We start from the raw sequence: 14,482 nt of genomic DNA on the forward strand, positions 1-14,482 counted from the left end.
GTTACTGTAACTATTAACACTGGAAAACGTGGGTGAGGGACTGTAAATAATCCCTGTAAATAGTCTCTAAATAATTACTAATTATACTAAAGCCCTCTCTTACAGAATCAAAAAGAGTTTAAAAACCAATTTCAAGTAAAGCATAAATTCTGTTATGACCACTAATGGGTCCTGACTCAGTTTGGCCAATCAATCAGAGTAGCCTACTTAATCTGTTACACCAAAACAGATGGATAAAAAAAAATACTAGCAAATAATGGAATGAAGCTTATATGGAGATCTTCTTTTGAATCGATATAACATTGAGCATTACAACTAAGCAACCAGACTAATCCTCAATAACCATGGTCCTTTGGGGAAAAAAATTCCCTTCTTTGCTATGGTTACATGTTTAACTTATTGCTGTAACAATGTTTTTCGTGGGGAAAATGCCTTAGTTTTTTTCAATTTGACTTAACATAAGACTGAGCAGCAACAGAAGTTTGGTAGAGGGGCATTCACTCCTCCCTCCTCAGGTCTGGGGGAGCAGAACTTCACTAATGCACACCTCCTAAGATCCTTAGGAATCTAGCCCACCTCTTGCAATCTTTAGGAGATGCAAAGTAGATATCCATCCAGGTGTCATTCTTTTCTGAGGCTTCTTCCCAGCCCTACGGTCCTTATGGTTGGGGATCTACATGAATTTGAGAGGGGATTTATGTGGGGGAATAGGGCTATGAAGGGCATGGGACTTTTAGAAGGGGGTGTTGGAGTTGGTAAGGAGAAGAGAGGGCTAAGTAGGGGAGCAGAAAGCAGAGGAAGATAGGGGAGGGAAAGCACGAGCGGCTTCTCCTGGCAAGAAACCTCTCTGCCAAACTTCTCTTGGCAGCAGCTGCAGGACTCCCCTCTAACAAATCACAGCAGGTTTGTCAGATGGAGAAGGTAGTGAAGTACTAGTGCTTCCCCTCTGCTTTCTCCTAAGCACCCTCCTATCCTCCTGCAAGACACCTGTTCCAGCCCATGTCCTCAAGTACCCCCACAGCCTGTTCCCACTCTCACTGCCAGCCAGAGACCTGTCCTATGAAGTCCCCAACCCTCTTGGCTCCCAGTGATCCATTTCCCAAAATATCTGTGTCTTCCCCCTTTACCCCCAGCCTCTCTACTCTCATACCCTTTCCAAAGACCCACTCCTACCCTGGGCTGGCCTGCCAGGAGCAGAAGAATGCAGGTGGGGAGGTTCACACTCAGGAATAAGTGAGCCAGTTACTAGCAAAATGTTCAAACTTTTTTCTGATTTTTTTTTCATCTAACTATAAATTAGAGGTGAACAAATTGGTAGCCTGCCTGCCCAGCCTATCTTGAAGAAAAAAAATGGATTCACTTCCACCAAGTTATAACCACCAGACTACTATTATCAACAGCTAGGGAACATAGTTTTAGTCAGTTTAATTCGTGGTAGGCCAATAAATTGTTTCAATAACAAATGCAGATCCATCCAGCTGCCAAACTAAAATAAAGAAAAAATCCAAATAAACGTAGCAAGAGAGTGTGACAAAGGAGAAAAAAATGAAAGGAGGAAGGTCAGAGTGGAGATACTTAAAATATTTTCCCTCTAAGTTTCCCTCAATTTGCATATGAGCTACTAAAATTTGCCCCTTAGTAGCACAACTAGAATATCATGTGACAAAAACAGTTGTTTTCCTTACACTAACTGGTTTCTTTTGAGATGTTTTGTCTACTTGGATCCTGCTCTAGGTGTGCATGTGCCCCAGGTGCATGATATTGGATTCTTTTGGTTGACAGTGTGCAGATGTAGCATCAGCAGGTATCTTAATATGCACGCACACACCCACACACCTGCAGGCAGAGCAGGCCCAGCCACTTCTCAGTTTCTTTGCCAATACAGAATCCCAAAACTAATGGATTTCACAGTAGTGGAGAAAGAGGACTGGTCGTGGGGTCCATGTGGGCAGAACAGCCTGAAGAACCAGAATTACTGTAAGGTCAGTAATTGGGGTTTTGTCTCCAAGTATCTGTTAACATGGATCTCACTTTAGGTGACTAGCAGTTATCTCCCTATGGAGGGGAATGTCAAGAGTCCAATTTACATAAAGAGTGCAGGACTGCCCTAATAAACTGGGCATCAGAACTAGGAGTTGCAACTAGTGAGTAGTGCTGAATAAAAGTATGCAATGAGCTCCCAGTGACTCCTTTGCAAATTTCTGACATAGGAACATTCCTCAAGCATGTCTGTGTCACTTAAGCCCTAGTATAGTTTGCTTTAATATAAGAAGGTGGATCTAATTTATTTAGTTCACAGAAGATCTTTATGCAATCAAATATCCATTTCAAGAGTCTCTGGGTTGAAATAACGAGCCCTCTAGATCTGTCCCAAATATTGCAAAAAAAGTTCTAGGCCAGTTATGGAAAGGCTTTGTTCTATGGAGGTAGTAGAAAAGTGCCCTAAAGACATCACTCATATGAAGTTTTGCCCCTCTAGGAGTCAAATGAGGTTTGGGGGAAAACACTGAAGGCGTATGCACTGATGCAAACAAAAGCCTGAGACCACTCTGAATAAGAACCTAGGGCGAGATCAAAGAAGAGTCATCTTGTCTTTATGAAATATAGTAAAAGAGATCCTGCCATTAATGCCTAAATCTAGCTTAGCCTGTGAGTGGAGATAACAGCCACCAAATATCCTGTTTTCATAGAGAGGTGATAAGGAACATGATGCTAAAGGCTCTTAACAGGGACAGGGGGGACCATTAGGTCCAGGAATACAATACTTTGGTCCCAGGAAGGTCCCTCACTTCAGGAAGTGTAGTTGCTGCGCCAAAATGTCGAACAGGTTGTCAGTCGGCTCCTCGAGCACCACAATCTCTAGCCCCAAGTTGGAGGCCACTCTTTTAAGCAGCTCCTGGTGGGCACAGAAATTGTCGGGTGGCAAAAGGTTGGCAGGTCCAGCCACTGCCTCGTCGGGGAAGGAGGCAGCCATAGGCGTTGCAGCCGGTTCATCCTCAACTGCTGGTGCTGACTGTGCAGGGGCCGCCGGAGTCTCGGTGCCAGGGTCTGGTTCTGAGCCAGATTCCGGTGGCACTGTAGCCAAGGCCTGGCCCTCAGAAACTACCAAGGGTGCCTGGAGAGAATATGAGCACAGCATGGGAGGGAACCCCCAAAGGGTCCAATACAGCCACTGCGGTGGCCATTGGGTGGATGGCCAGGGACCTGACGGCAGGCCTGCTGCGGGCTCCAGCCCGTAAGACTGGTGCTGATGATGCCTCTGGGTTGGAGAGGGCTCACTCTCGGACCCCGAGGAAGATTCCTCCCTAGGAGACTAGGGTGGAGCTGAGGTGGCCTCATGCTGGTAGCCATGGCTTGCTGGGAATCACCATTGCACCAGGGAGCAGCACCGAGGGGAAGGTGACCTGTGTCTCCGAGCTGGAGATGTGCTTCGCGGTACTGAGAACTGGTGCCGGGAAGGTGGAGACCAGCGAAGTGGTGAGCAGTGATGTGGTGACGGGGAGCGACAGGCTGGGGAGCGGTGCCACGTCGGAGGCCCAGAAGGTAGCCTCATCACAGGTTTCCCTTTAGAGGGAACAGCCTTCAAGGTGTCTTCCAAAGATGGGCCTAGGTTCCGAGGCATGGGTGGCACAGGGAGAGATATCAAGTCTCTTGCTCCTTGGAATGCCTCCAACATTGAAGGTGTCATGAAATGTTGTGGGCCCCGACGGCTCCCAGGAGTAGGTGGTGGTTCCCAATTTGGCCTCGGTGCCCTACGTGGTGTGGCCGCTGCCAGATGTGGCTCTGGGGAAATCGAGCAGCCCTGTGCAGGTCTCAACTCATGTGGGCACTCCCAGGTAGTTATGTATGGTGCCGGAGAATGACCTCGTTCCAACCGTGACTTCTTATGCCTCTTCTTAGGCTGGGGAGAAGGGGAGCGGCACCAGGAAGATCCCGGTGTCGGAGGGGCACTCCGCACCAACGCCAAGGTGCTCGATGCAGAGTCGGAGCGGCATGGTTCCAACGCGGGGCGCAGGGCAGCCTCCATCAACAGGGCTTTTAAATCGGCTGTCCCTGTCTTTAAGAGTGTGAGGTCTGAAGTTTTAGCAGATCCTGCACTTCTCTTTAATATGCGCCTCTCTGAGGCACTTAAGGCAGCTCTTGTGCAGGTCACTAATAGGTTTGCTGCACCCCGCACACGATTTAAACCCCAGGGACCAGGGCATACCCTGTCCCTGGGGCTATGTCCCTAACGGGACTCCGCTCCTAAATGCTAACTACTACTAACTATAATACTAACACTACAGTAACTATATACCAGAAAAACTCAAAGAGTCCAAAGTTAGAGAAACCACTATCGGATTTGTGAAAACAAGGAGCGTTCCAACAACCATCACTGGTGGAAAGAAGGAACTGAGAGGGTGGGGGGCCAGCAGAGCCCAATATACTGGCACATAAGCACGGGGCTCCAGAGTTTGCCAAAGCCAGCCCTAGGGGTACCACTAGGGGAAAAATTTCTGACAGCGGGCGCAAGGGCGCGCAGACATCAAACATGGAATCGACATGAGCAAGCACTCAAAGAAGAAGTATCCAATCTTGCGTGCCTGAGGCACATATGCACCTAGAGTGGGATCTACATGGATAAATACTCAATGAACAACTTGTTCACTCTGATAATAGCAGTCTGGAAGCAACTTTAAACTTGTGAAAAAATGGGTCTCGTCTTACCTTTTGGTATTCCTTTTCCTTTTCTTTTACTTTCTGTTCTAATGAGCGACGAGCACTTTCAGCATTTTGTCTTTGACAATTCAGTTCTTCTGACAGTTTTTTCATCTTTTGCTCCACCATTTCATACTACAAAAAGTTTCATCATAAATCACAGCGATGCAAGGGGAATATTTATTATTTGTACTACAATAGCAATCCCGCCCCCACAATCAGGATTGAAACCCCACTTTAGTAAAAAACAACTTTTTTTAGTTAAAAAAACAAAAAACAAAAAAACCATACATACATATGAGGAAGTCATGGTCTTTGCCCCAAAACTGCTTACAGTCTTCCATGACGCAGTGGACACCCACATAGGTATCCCATACCAAACGGATAACCAATTACACTTGGCTATAGTACAAGTGTGTGCTAAGTTTCAATAAGTGAGCAGCAAAAACTGAAAAAAACTAGAAGTGTTTAGGCACAGGAGATAAATTCAATGCAACTCAATTTACAGTGAATCAGCACATTGATTCAACAGAAAAACATTACTAAACTATTTTGAACAGCAAGAACAGAACAATTTTCATTGTTTAAAGTAGGTTAGACTGAAATTTTAAACTGAAAATCAATATGCTAAGAATTTCCTTTTGAGAGGAAATTCTCCTATTAGAAGTGTTTCAGTTTATCTGTCATTTTATTAAAATAATATATTGCTTGTAATTTTGGTGGTTTATAAAGAACCAGAGTACACTGAAACCCCATTTAATAAATTCCCAGTGTAATTTCTATTGTGAAAACAATCTGCTGATATAAGTCTGAAAGTTGCCGAAAGCACACTACTATGCATTTTCTCAGAACACAATACTGCTGTTTGTAATGCTACTGCTCCTTTGCCTCTTACAGTTTCATTATGTTCGCAGCATGTTAGGGAGACTTACAACAAATTTACCAGAAAGCTGTCCTAGCAGAATAACTGTTTTTCTCTCTCTATGGAACACGTTTTTATTTTCTGAAATCTTTTCTTTACGGCAAGTAACTATTCTTAAAGGTAATAAAAAAGTGAACCACTGATAAGATTTAAATCAACTTCATGGTTGGATACTTTTAAAGCAGATGAACAATTTATTTGAATATAATTTTAAAGGGATGTGACAATGTTACTGGCATATGTGGAGTTATATTTCATTTTAATTTATGCTTTGTTGAAGTGAGGTCCTGCTTACACATAAATGAATTAGAATATTAATGGAATAGAACGTTGTGACAAGAGCATCTCCTGTTGCTTCAGCTTTGATGTATTTGTGGAATGTAATTATGGTGAAAAGCCAATGATTTTCAAAGAAGGAGACAGTGGTGCTGTTAAAATGTCTTTTTATGACACTTTCAAATGGCTTTAGTATATATAAAATGTCTGTGTTTCTTAGATGTTTGTTGTAGTTATTCACTCTACCACAACAACAGTACTGCATTGCTGGCTGCCTCATTAGAGAGCTGGCCTACTATTTGTTCAGTCTATCAGAGCAACTTATCCATAAAGGAAAAGTTTTCAAGGTGCAGATTTTCCCCACAGCACCCTCCCACATAGCTGGGATGGGTGCTGGGAATTTCTGAAAGGGAGAAGGTAGGGGAAAAAAAGGAACCAATCACTAATCCCAAAAGGCATAGAGCAGAAGATGATCCACTAGTTTCCATGGTTCTCCTGCTCTGTTGTCCAGTATAGCAGTGCAGTGGCTGATCCACTAAACCAAACAACCACCACATGCAGTGGCAAGGAAGCTCCTGCAGAGAAAGGAAGTGTTGTGCAGGCTGCTGAAATCTTGCCCACCCTCTCCCATTAGCAAAGCATAGGTCCCTTCATGGGTATGGGAAGACAGGGGCCAAAGAGGGATTTATCTCTTAATGAAAGGCTGGGTTTGACTGGCTTAATTCCTTTACTCTTATCAGTTTACAGCTGTCTGGCATCTGTTTTAGCTAGCAAAAAAAAAAAAATCCATTTTATCTGATTAATACACGTTTGCTCCACTAATGCAAATTATTTCAACATTTCAATTATATCAGTACTATAGCCACAGAAATTTCTTGGGCTTCTTTGCACTGAATACAAGAGGCCCTTTTTCCCCTCGATTCTTCTGGAGCAAAATGTAGAGGTCTTGGAAAGACCCAAGATCTTGCATTCTGAGCACTTTAAAACTCTTCAGTATGGTGTGTAAATTCCTTCCTATCATGGAAGGGATCCAGAGGTACCACTAGTATTTAGAGGGTCCAAAGGATATAGAAAAATCCTGTCCTGGATCATGCAGGTCTGTGACTCTAAGTGGATAGCACTGTTCTGTTTCCTTGTTTATGTATCAGCTTTACAGACTGCATTACAGTTCTACGAATAGGGTTTATTAACTTCTGCCTGTGCTGGTGCTGCATAAGCAAAAGTACAGGATGTTTTAGCTCATGTAAAGATATTTATTTTAAATTTTTTAAGGGCAGAGGGAAATGGAGGAAAATGGTGGACTTAAATAAACAGTAGAACCTCAAGAGTTACGAACAACTCGGGAATGGACGTTGTTCGTAACTCTGAACAAAATGTTATGGTTGTTCTTTCAAAAGTTTACAACTGAACAATGACTTAATACAGCTTTAAAACTTAACTATGCAGAAGAAAAAACGCTGCTTTCCCTTTATTTTTTAGTAGTTTATGTTTAACACAGTACTGTACTGTATTTGCCTTTTTTGGGGGGGGGGGGAGGGGGGGGTGTCTCTGCTGCTGCCTAATTGTGTACTTCTGGTTCCAAATGAGCTTTGTGGGGCTGACTGATCAGTTCATAACTCTGGTGTTCGTAACTCTGAAGTTCTACTGTAAATTATGGAGCCACCATTAGCAAGCACATACAAAGTTAAGCTTTGTTGAAGAACTGTGTAATGAACTGTGTTAGTCAAATATGTACTAAGTAATGTTAGAGAAATTAATATTATATATAATCCTATAAGAAAATATGAAGGAATTTTTGCTTTTTGTATGTATTTCTGATGCTTTAGATGGTCAGATTTTGCTGAAACAGTTTGTAAATCAGAAAACTGGGTTGTGTCTCTCATATATAAAATTCTTGGCCAAGCGGATAGCAGGCTTGAGAAGAGAGCTGTTAGCTTTCAGTAAGTCAGGTACAATCCCTCACCCTCTACCTGTCCATTCGACCAGCTAACAAGTAAAAACTCAAAGCCACAAAAACAGATGAATAAGAATAAAAATTGCTGTAAAGTAAGTACAACTGGATGGAGCCAGTGGCCGTGACAGCAAGGAATAGATGTGTTGGGAACTACACAGACATAAGTAAGTTTTAGCAAGATAAGCAAAAAATGTATTAAATTGGGTTAGTTATTGTGATTTATGCAGGAGAATCTTTTAAGTAGGTGGTTAGAATGGAATGTATATGGTGTGACAGGGTCAGGCCAGATGGCTACAGGAGAGTGACAGAAGGCAGATATATTAGCCCCAGGTTAAGTAGGTCCCTTTTCCTTGGGTAAGGTAACAGGGAAGGTTCCAGAACAATCAGGAACTTTCTGGAAACAATTAAGGCAGACAGGCTGATTAGAACACCTGCAGCCAATCAAGGAGCTGCTAGAATCAATTAAGACAGGCAGGCAAATCAGGGCACCTGGGTTTAAAAAAGGAGCTCACTTCAGTTTGTGGTGCACGTGCGAGGAGCTGGGAACAAGAGGCGCAAGAAGCTGAGAGTGAAAAGGCGTACTACTGGAAGACTGAGAAGTACAAGCATCATCAGACATCAGGAGGAAGGTCCTGTGGTAAGAATAAAGGTGGTGTTGGGAGGAGGCCATGGGGAAGTAGTCCAGGGAGTTGTAGCTGTCACGCAGCTGTTACAGGAGCCACTGTAGACAGCTGCAATCCACAGGGCCCTGGGCTGGAACCCAGAGTAGAGGGCGGGCCCAGGTTCCCCCCATCCCTCCAACTCCTTACTTGATACCGGAGGAGTTGACCTGGACTGTGGGTTCCACCACAGGGGAAGGTCTCTGACCTGTCCCCGATCCACTACGTGGATCAGCAGAGACTGTGGGGATTGTTCTTCTTCTTTTCCCCATGTTGGCCATTGATGAGGCGAACTGAGTGAATGGCAGATTTGAGCCACGAAAGTGGCCAAACTGAGGGCTGCCGTGAACCTCTGAGGCGAGCAAATCCGCCAATAAGTGCAGGACCCACCAAGGCGGAGGAGGAACTTTATCACAATGGATAAAGACAGAGATGAGGTAGGTTCCTATACTGAGTCTGCGCAAAGTTACAGAACAGAGGATTAAAAAAAAATAGATAATTGACATAATAGTGGAGAAGATATAGGGGGAAAATAGCCAAGCATAGCAGAAATTTGAAAAGAGTCACCCTGTCCCCAAGAAAGAGAACCCGAGCATTTCCTTTTCTTGCCTTACCTTTTTTTGCATGTTTATGTAATTCATAGGTGATACTAGCATTGTCTTAAAACATATATAATAAAGGCTAAAATAAAATTGTTTAAGCCTAAATTGAAGAGGATCTGATTTTCACCCAACAGGTTGACATTGGCATTTAAAGCGGAACTAAAAATCCTTGTTTCACAGTACAATAAATTAATCTATTTTCCAAGTTTAGCAGAGTTACACTTTAAATGACATATTAATTTTCTGCATAAAATAGTTTCTTACTTTGCCAGAGAAAACTAATTTTTTTAAGATCACAATATTAATAAAATTCTCCACTTGTTCTCTCACCTTATTCTTGGCTTTGATTATCTCAATGATAGACCACCACAGGCTCTTCATATGTTCCAAATTTAATACTATAATTTGTAATTACATCAGATTTAAAACTCATTTAAAGAAGCTGGATTGTAATAAGAAAAGCTCTTAACAGTCACATCTAGAGGTTATGGTGACAGAACTATGCCAGTAACTCAGGTGATTCATAAGTAGCATTATTGTGACATCAGAACTAGCAACCAATCAATCTTTCCTCTCCAGTTTGCTGTCAGTGAAGTGGAGAGGGCCTAGTCACAGGTCAAAAGTTCTCATTGTTAAATTACTTGAACATCTGTATACAACCATGGTAATAACACTGGATTGGCTCAATGTCTCAGGCCTCAACCTACTCCCAGCCAAGAGCATCTCTCAATGGGGTCCTCACAGAGGTAGCAAACAACCACCATTGCTGTATCTCTCCAGAGGCAAATTCTTAACCCCCATTCATGTGACAGTATAATCTTCAGCATCCTGTATATGGGATGTAGGAAGCAGCAGAATTTTCTAACATTCTTAGGTAGGCAGCAGAATCTGCATGCATTCATAAAAACCCTGACAGGAAAGGGTAGGTGACAACCATCACACCTACAGAAGACACATGTGGTGGCTCCTTTCCCCCAAGGCAACATAACTTCTTTAATCTAAGGGTATGTCTACACAACGAAATTAGGTTGAATTTATAAAAGTCAATATTTAGGAAGCAATTTTATACCGTCGATTGTGCGTGTCCCCACTAAGTGCATTAAGTCGACGGAGTGTGTCCACAGTACCGAGGCTAGCATTGACTTTCAGAGCATTGCACTGTAGGTAGCTATCCCACAGTTCCTGCAGTCTCCGCCACCCATTGGAATTCTGGGTTAAGCTCCCAATGCCTGATGGGGCAAAAACATTGTCGCGGGTGGTTTTGGGTACATGTTGTCAGTCGCCCCTCCCTCCGTTAAAGCAACGGCAGACAATCGTTTTGTGCCTTTTTTCCGTGCGGGCGCCATACTGCTTTCAGCAGACGGTGCAGTAGGTCTGCAAACCGTCGTCATGGAACGACTGCTTCCACTGCCACTCTGCTCTCTGGTGGTCTCGCAGGGCCGCTTCCGCTGCAACTCTGCTTGGCTGCTCTGTCCCGGCAGCAGACGGTGCACTAGGTCTGGAAGCCATAGTCATCGAACGACCGCTTCCGCTACCACTCTGCTCTCCTGGTGGTCTCGCAGGTCCTCTGTATGACTGTTGTCATCCGCCACTTCTGCTGCAACTCTGCTTGGCTGCTCTTATGCTTGCCATGGTATGGCGACACGCAGCCCACTCAGCTGTTGTCCTGGTAGCAGACGGTACAGTAGGTCTGCAAAACTGGTCATCCAATCACCACTTCCTGTGCAACTCTGCTCTCCTGCTCACGCCATACCACAAGAAGCATGGAGCCCGCTCAGATCACTGCAACAGTTATGAGCATTGTAAACACCTCATGCATTATCATGCAGTATAGGCAGAACCTGCTAAAGCAGGTGAGGAGGCAATGGCAGCGCGGTGACGAGAGTTGTGAGGACATGGACACAGACTTCTCTTAAAGTAGGGGCCCTGGCAATTTGGCCATCCTGGTGGCAATGGGGCAGACTCATGCTGTGGAACGCCAATTCTGGGACCGGGAAACAAGCACAGACTGGTGGGACCGCATAATGTTGCGGGTCTGAGATGATTCCCAGTGGCTGCGCAACTTTCGCATGCGTAAGGGCACTTTCATGGAACTTTGTGACTTGCTTTCCCCTGCCCTGAAGCCCAAGAATACCAAGATGAGAGCAGCCCTCACAGTTCACAAGCGAGTGGCGCTAGCCCTCTGGAAGCTTGCAAAGCCAGACAGCTACCAGTCAGTCAGGAATCAAATTGGAGTGGGCAAATCTACTGTGGGGGCTGCTGTGACCCAAGTAGCCAACGCAATCACTGAGTTGCTTCTATCAAGGGTAGTGACTCTAGGAAATGTGCAGGTCATAGTGGATGGCTTTGCTGCAATGGGATTCCCTAACTGTGGTGGGGCCATAGACGGAACCCATATCCCTATCTTGGCACTGGCGCACCAAGGCAGCCAGTACATAAACCAAAAGGGGTACTTTTCAATGGTGCTGCAAGCACTGGTGGATCACAAGGGACTTTTCACCAACATCAACGTGGGATGGCTGGGAAAGATACAAGACGCTCGCATCTTCAGGGACTCTGGTCTATATGAACAGCTGCAGCAAGGGACTTACTTTCCAGACCAGAAAATAACCATTGGGGATGTTGAAATGCCTATAGTTATCCTTGGGGACCCAGCCTACCCCTTAATGCCATGGCTCATGAAGCCATACACAGGCACCCTGGACAGTAGTCAGGAGCTGTTCAAATGTAGGCTGAGCAAGTGCTGAATGGTGGTAGAATGTGCATTTGGACGTTTAAAAGCCTGCTGGTGCAGTTTACCGACTCAGTTAGACCTCAGCGAAACCAATATTCCCATTGTTATTAATTCTTGCTGTGTGCTCCACAATATCTGTGAGAGTAAGGGGGAGACGTTTATGGCAGGGTGGGAAGTTGAGGCAAATTGCCTGGCTGCTGATTACACACAGCCAGACACCAGGGAGATTAGAAGAGCGCAGCAGGGTGCGCTGCGCATCAGAGAAGTTTTGAAAACCACTTTGTTTCTGTTTGTTTCTCCTTGATGAAAACCCGCCCCCTTGGTTCACTCTACTTCCCTGTAGCCAACTGCCCTCCCCTCCCCGCTTCGATCACCACTTGCAGAGGCAATAAAGTCATCATTGTTTCAAATTAATGCATTCTTTATTAATTCGTCACACAAATAGGGGGATAACTGCCAAGGTAGCCCGCGAGGGGTGGGGGAGGAGGGAAGCACCGCGTGGGGTGGGAGAGGAGGGAAGGACAAGGCCACACTGCACTTCAAAACTTATTAAATGCCAGCCTTCTGTTGCTTGGGCAGTCCTCTGGGATGGAGTGGTTGGGTGCCTGGAGGCCCCTCCCCGTGAGTTCTTGGGCATCTGGGTGAGGAGGCTATGGAACTTGGGGAGGAGGGCAGTTGGTTACACAGGGGCTGCAGTGGCGGTCTGTGCCTTTCCTGCACCTCAACCATATGCTAGAGCATATCAGTTTGATCCTCCAGTAGCCTCAGTATTGTATCCTGCCTCCTCTCATCATGCTGCCGCCACCTTTCCTCTTGATCCCACCACCTCTCCTGTTGCTCCCGCCACCTGTCCTCTCGTGCGTCCCTCCTGTCCTCGCATTCATTTTGTGCTTTCCTGGACTCTGCCATTGTCTGCCTCTATGCATTCTGCTGGGCTCTTTCTAGTTTGGGTGGACGGCACGAGCGCAGAAAACATTTCATCGCTAGTGCGGTTTTTTCGCCTTCTTATCTGCGCTAGCCTCTGGGACAGAGATGCTAGTGGCAGTGTTGAAACATTTGCAGCTACAGGAGGAAAAAAAAGGGAGAGTAAAACTGAAAAAGACACATTGGCCATTTAAAAGGAGGGGCTGATATTTTCGGGTTAATGTGCAGCACAAACCCAACTAACCCCCCCCACACACACCCAATTCTCTGGGATGATCGCTTCACCCCTCCCCACACCGCGTGGCTAACAGCGGGGATGATTTCTTTTCAGCCACAGGCAAACAGCCCAGCAGGAACAGCCACCTCTGAATGTCCCCTTAATAAAATTCCCCTATTTCAACCAGGTGACCATGAATGATTTCACTCTTCTGAGGATAACACAGAGAGATAAAGAACGGATGTTGCTTGAATGCCTGCCAACACTGGGACCACACGCTGCCATGCTTTCTTATGCAATGATTCCAGACTACATGCTACTGGCCTGCCATGGTAAAGTGTCCTACCATGGAGGACGCAATAAGGCTGCCCTCCCCAGAAATCTTTTGCAAAGGCTTTGGGAGTACCTCCAGGAGAGCTTCATTGAGATGCCCCTGGAGGATTTCCGCTCCACCCCCAGACACGTTAACAGACTTTTCCAGCAGCTGTACTGGCTGCAAATGCATCCCAAGTCTTCAGGGAAAATTAATCATTAAACATGCTTGCTTTTAAACTGTGTATTATATTTACAAAGGTACACTAACCATAGGTGCTTTCTCCGCCTTCAATGTCCGGGAGCCCGGGTTGGGAGGGTACAGTCTCCAGGGTGATAAACAGTTCCTGGCTGTCGGGGAGAACCGTTTCTCCGCTTGCCTGGTGTGCGCTATCTTCAGCCTCCCCCTCCTCATCATCTTCCTTGTCCCCAAAATCCTCATCCCTGTTGCGTGAGACTCCCTTGCAGGAGTCCACGTACAGGTGTGGGGTAGTTGTAGGGGCACCCCCTAGAATTGCATGCAGCTCATCATAGAAGCGGCATCTCTAGGGCTCTAACCCCAAGTGGGCGTTTGCCTCTTTGTTTTTTTGGTAGGCTTGCCTGAGCTCCTTAAGTTTCACACGGCACTGCTGCGGGTCCCTGTTATAGCCTCTGTCCTTCGTGCCCTTGGAGATTTTTTCCAATATTTTGGCATTTCATCTTTTTGAACATAGTTCTGATAGCACGGATTCGTCTCCCCATACAGCGATCAGATCCAGTACCTCCCGTTCAGTCCATGCTGGAGCTCTTTTGCGATTGTGGGACTCCATGGTCACCTCTGCTGATGAGATCTGCACGGTCACCTGTGCTGATCAGCTTGCCACGCTGACCAAATAGGAAATGAAATTCAAAAGTTCGCGGGCCTTTTCCTGTCTACCTGGCCAGTGCATCCGAGTTGAGAGTGCTGTCTAGAGCGGTCACAATGAAGCACTCTGGGATAGCTCCCGGAGGCCAATACCATCAAATTGGGTCCACACTAACCCAAATTCGACCCGGCGATGTCGATTTCAGCGCTAATCCCCTCGTCGGGGAGGAGTACAGAAATCGATTTTAAGAGCCCATTAAGTCGACAAAAATGGCTTCGTTGTGTGGACAGGTGCAGGGTTAAATCGATCTAACTCTGCTAAATTCGACCTAAGCTCGTA

General features: G+C 45.6%; 1 protein-coding gene across 2 annotated transcripts in view; it reads right to left on the reverse strand.

Annotated features, from left to right (window-relative positions):
• The window catches only part of CENPF (centromere protein F), a 76,185-nt gene that overhangs the window by 40,184 nt on the left and 21,519 nt on the right, over window positions 1–14,482 (reverse strand). For both annotated transcript variants that reach the window (XM_037895726.2, XM_037895725.2), the window contains exon 8: window positions 4,708–4,833. In XM_037895726.2, coding sequence (XP_037751654.1) covers window positions 4,708–4,833 — 126 coding nt within the window. The remainder of the gene's footprint in view (window positions 1–4,707; window positions 4,834–14,482) is intronic.

This window comes from Chelonia mydas, chromosome 3 (genome assembly GCF_015237465.2).
Source record: "Chelonia mydas isolate rCheMyd1 chromosome 3, rCheMyd1.pri.v2, whole genome shotgun sequence".
Classification (NCBI taxonomy): domain Eukaryota; kingdom Metazoa; phylum Chordata; order Testudines; family Cheloniidae; genus Chelonia; species Chelonia mydas.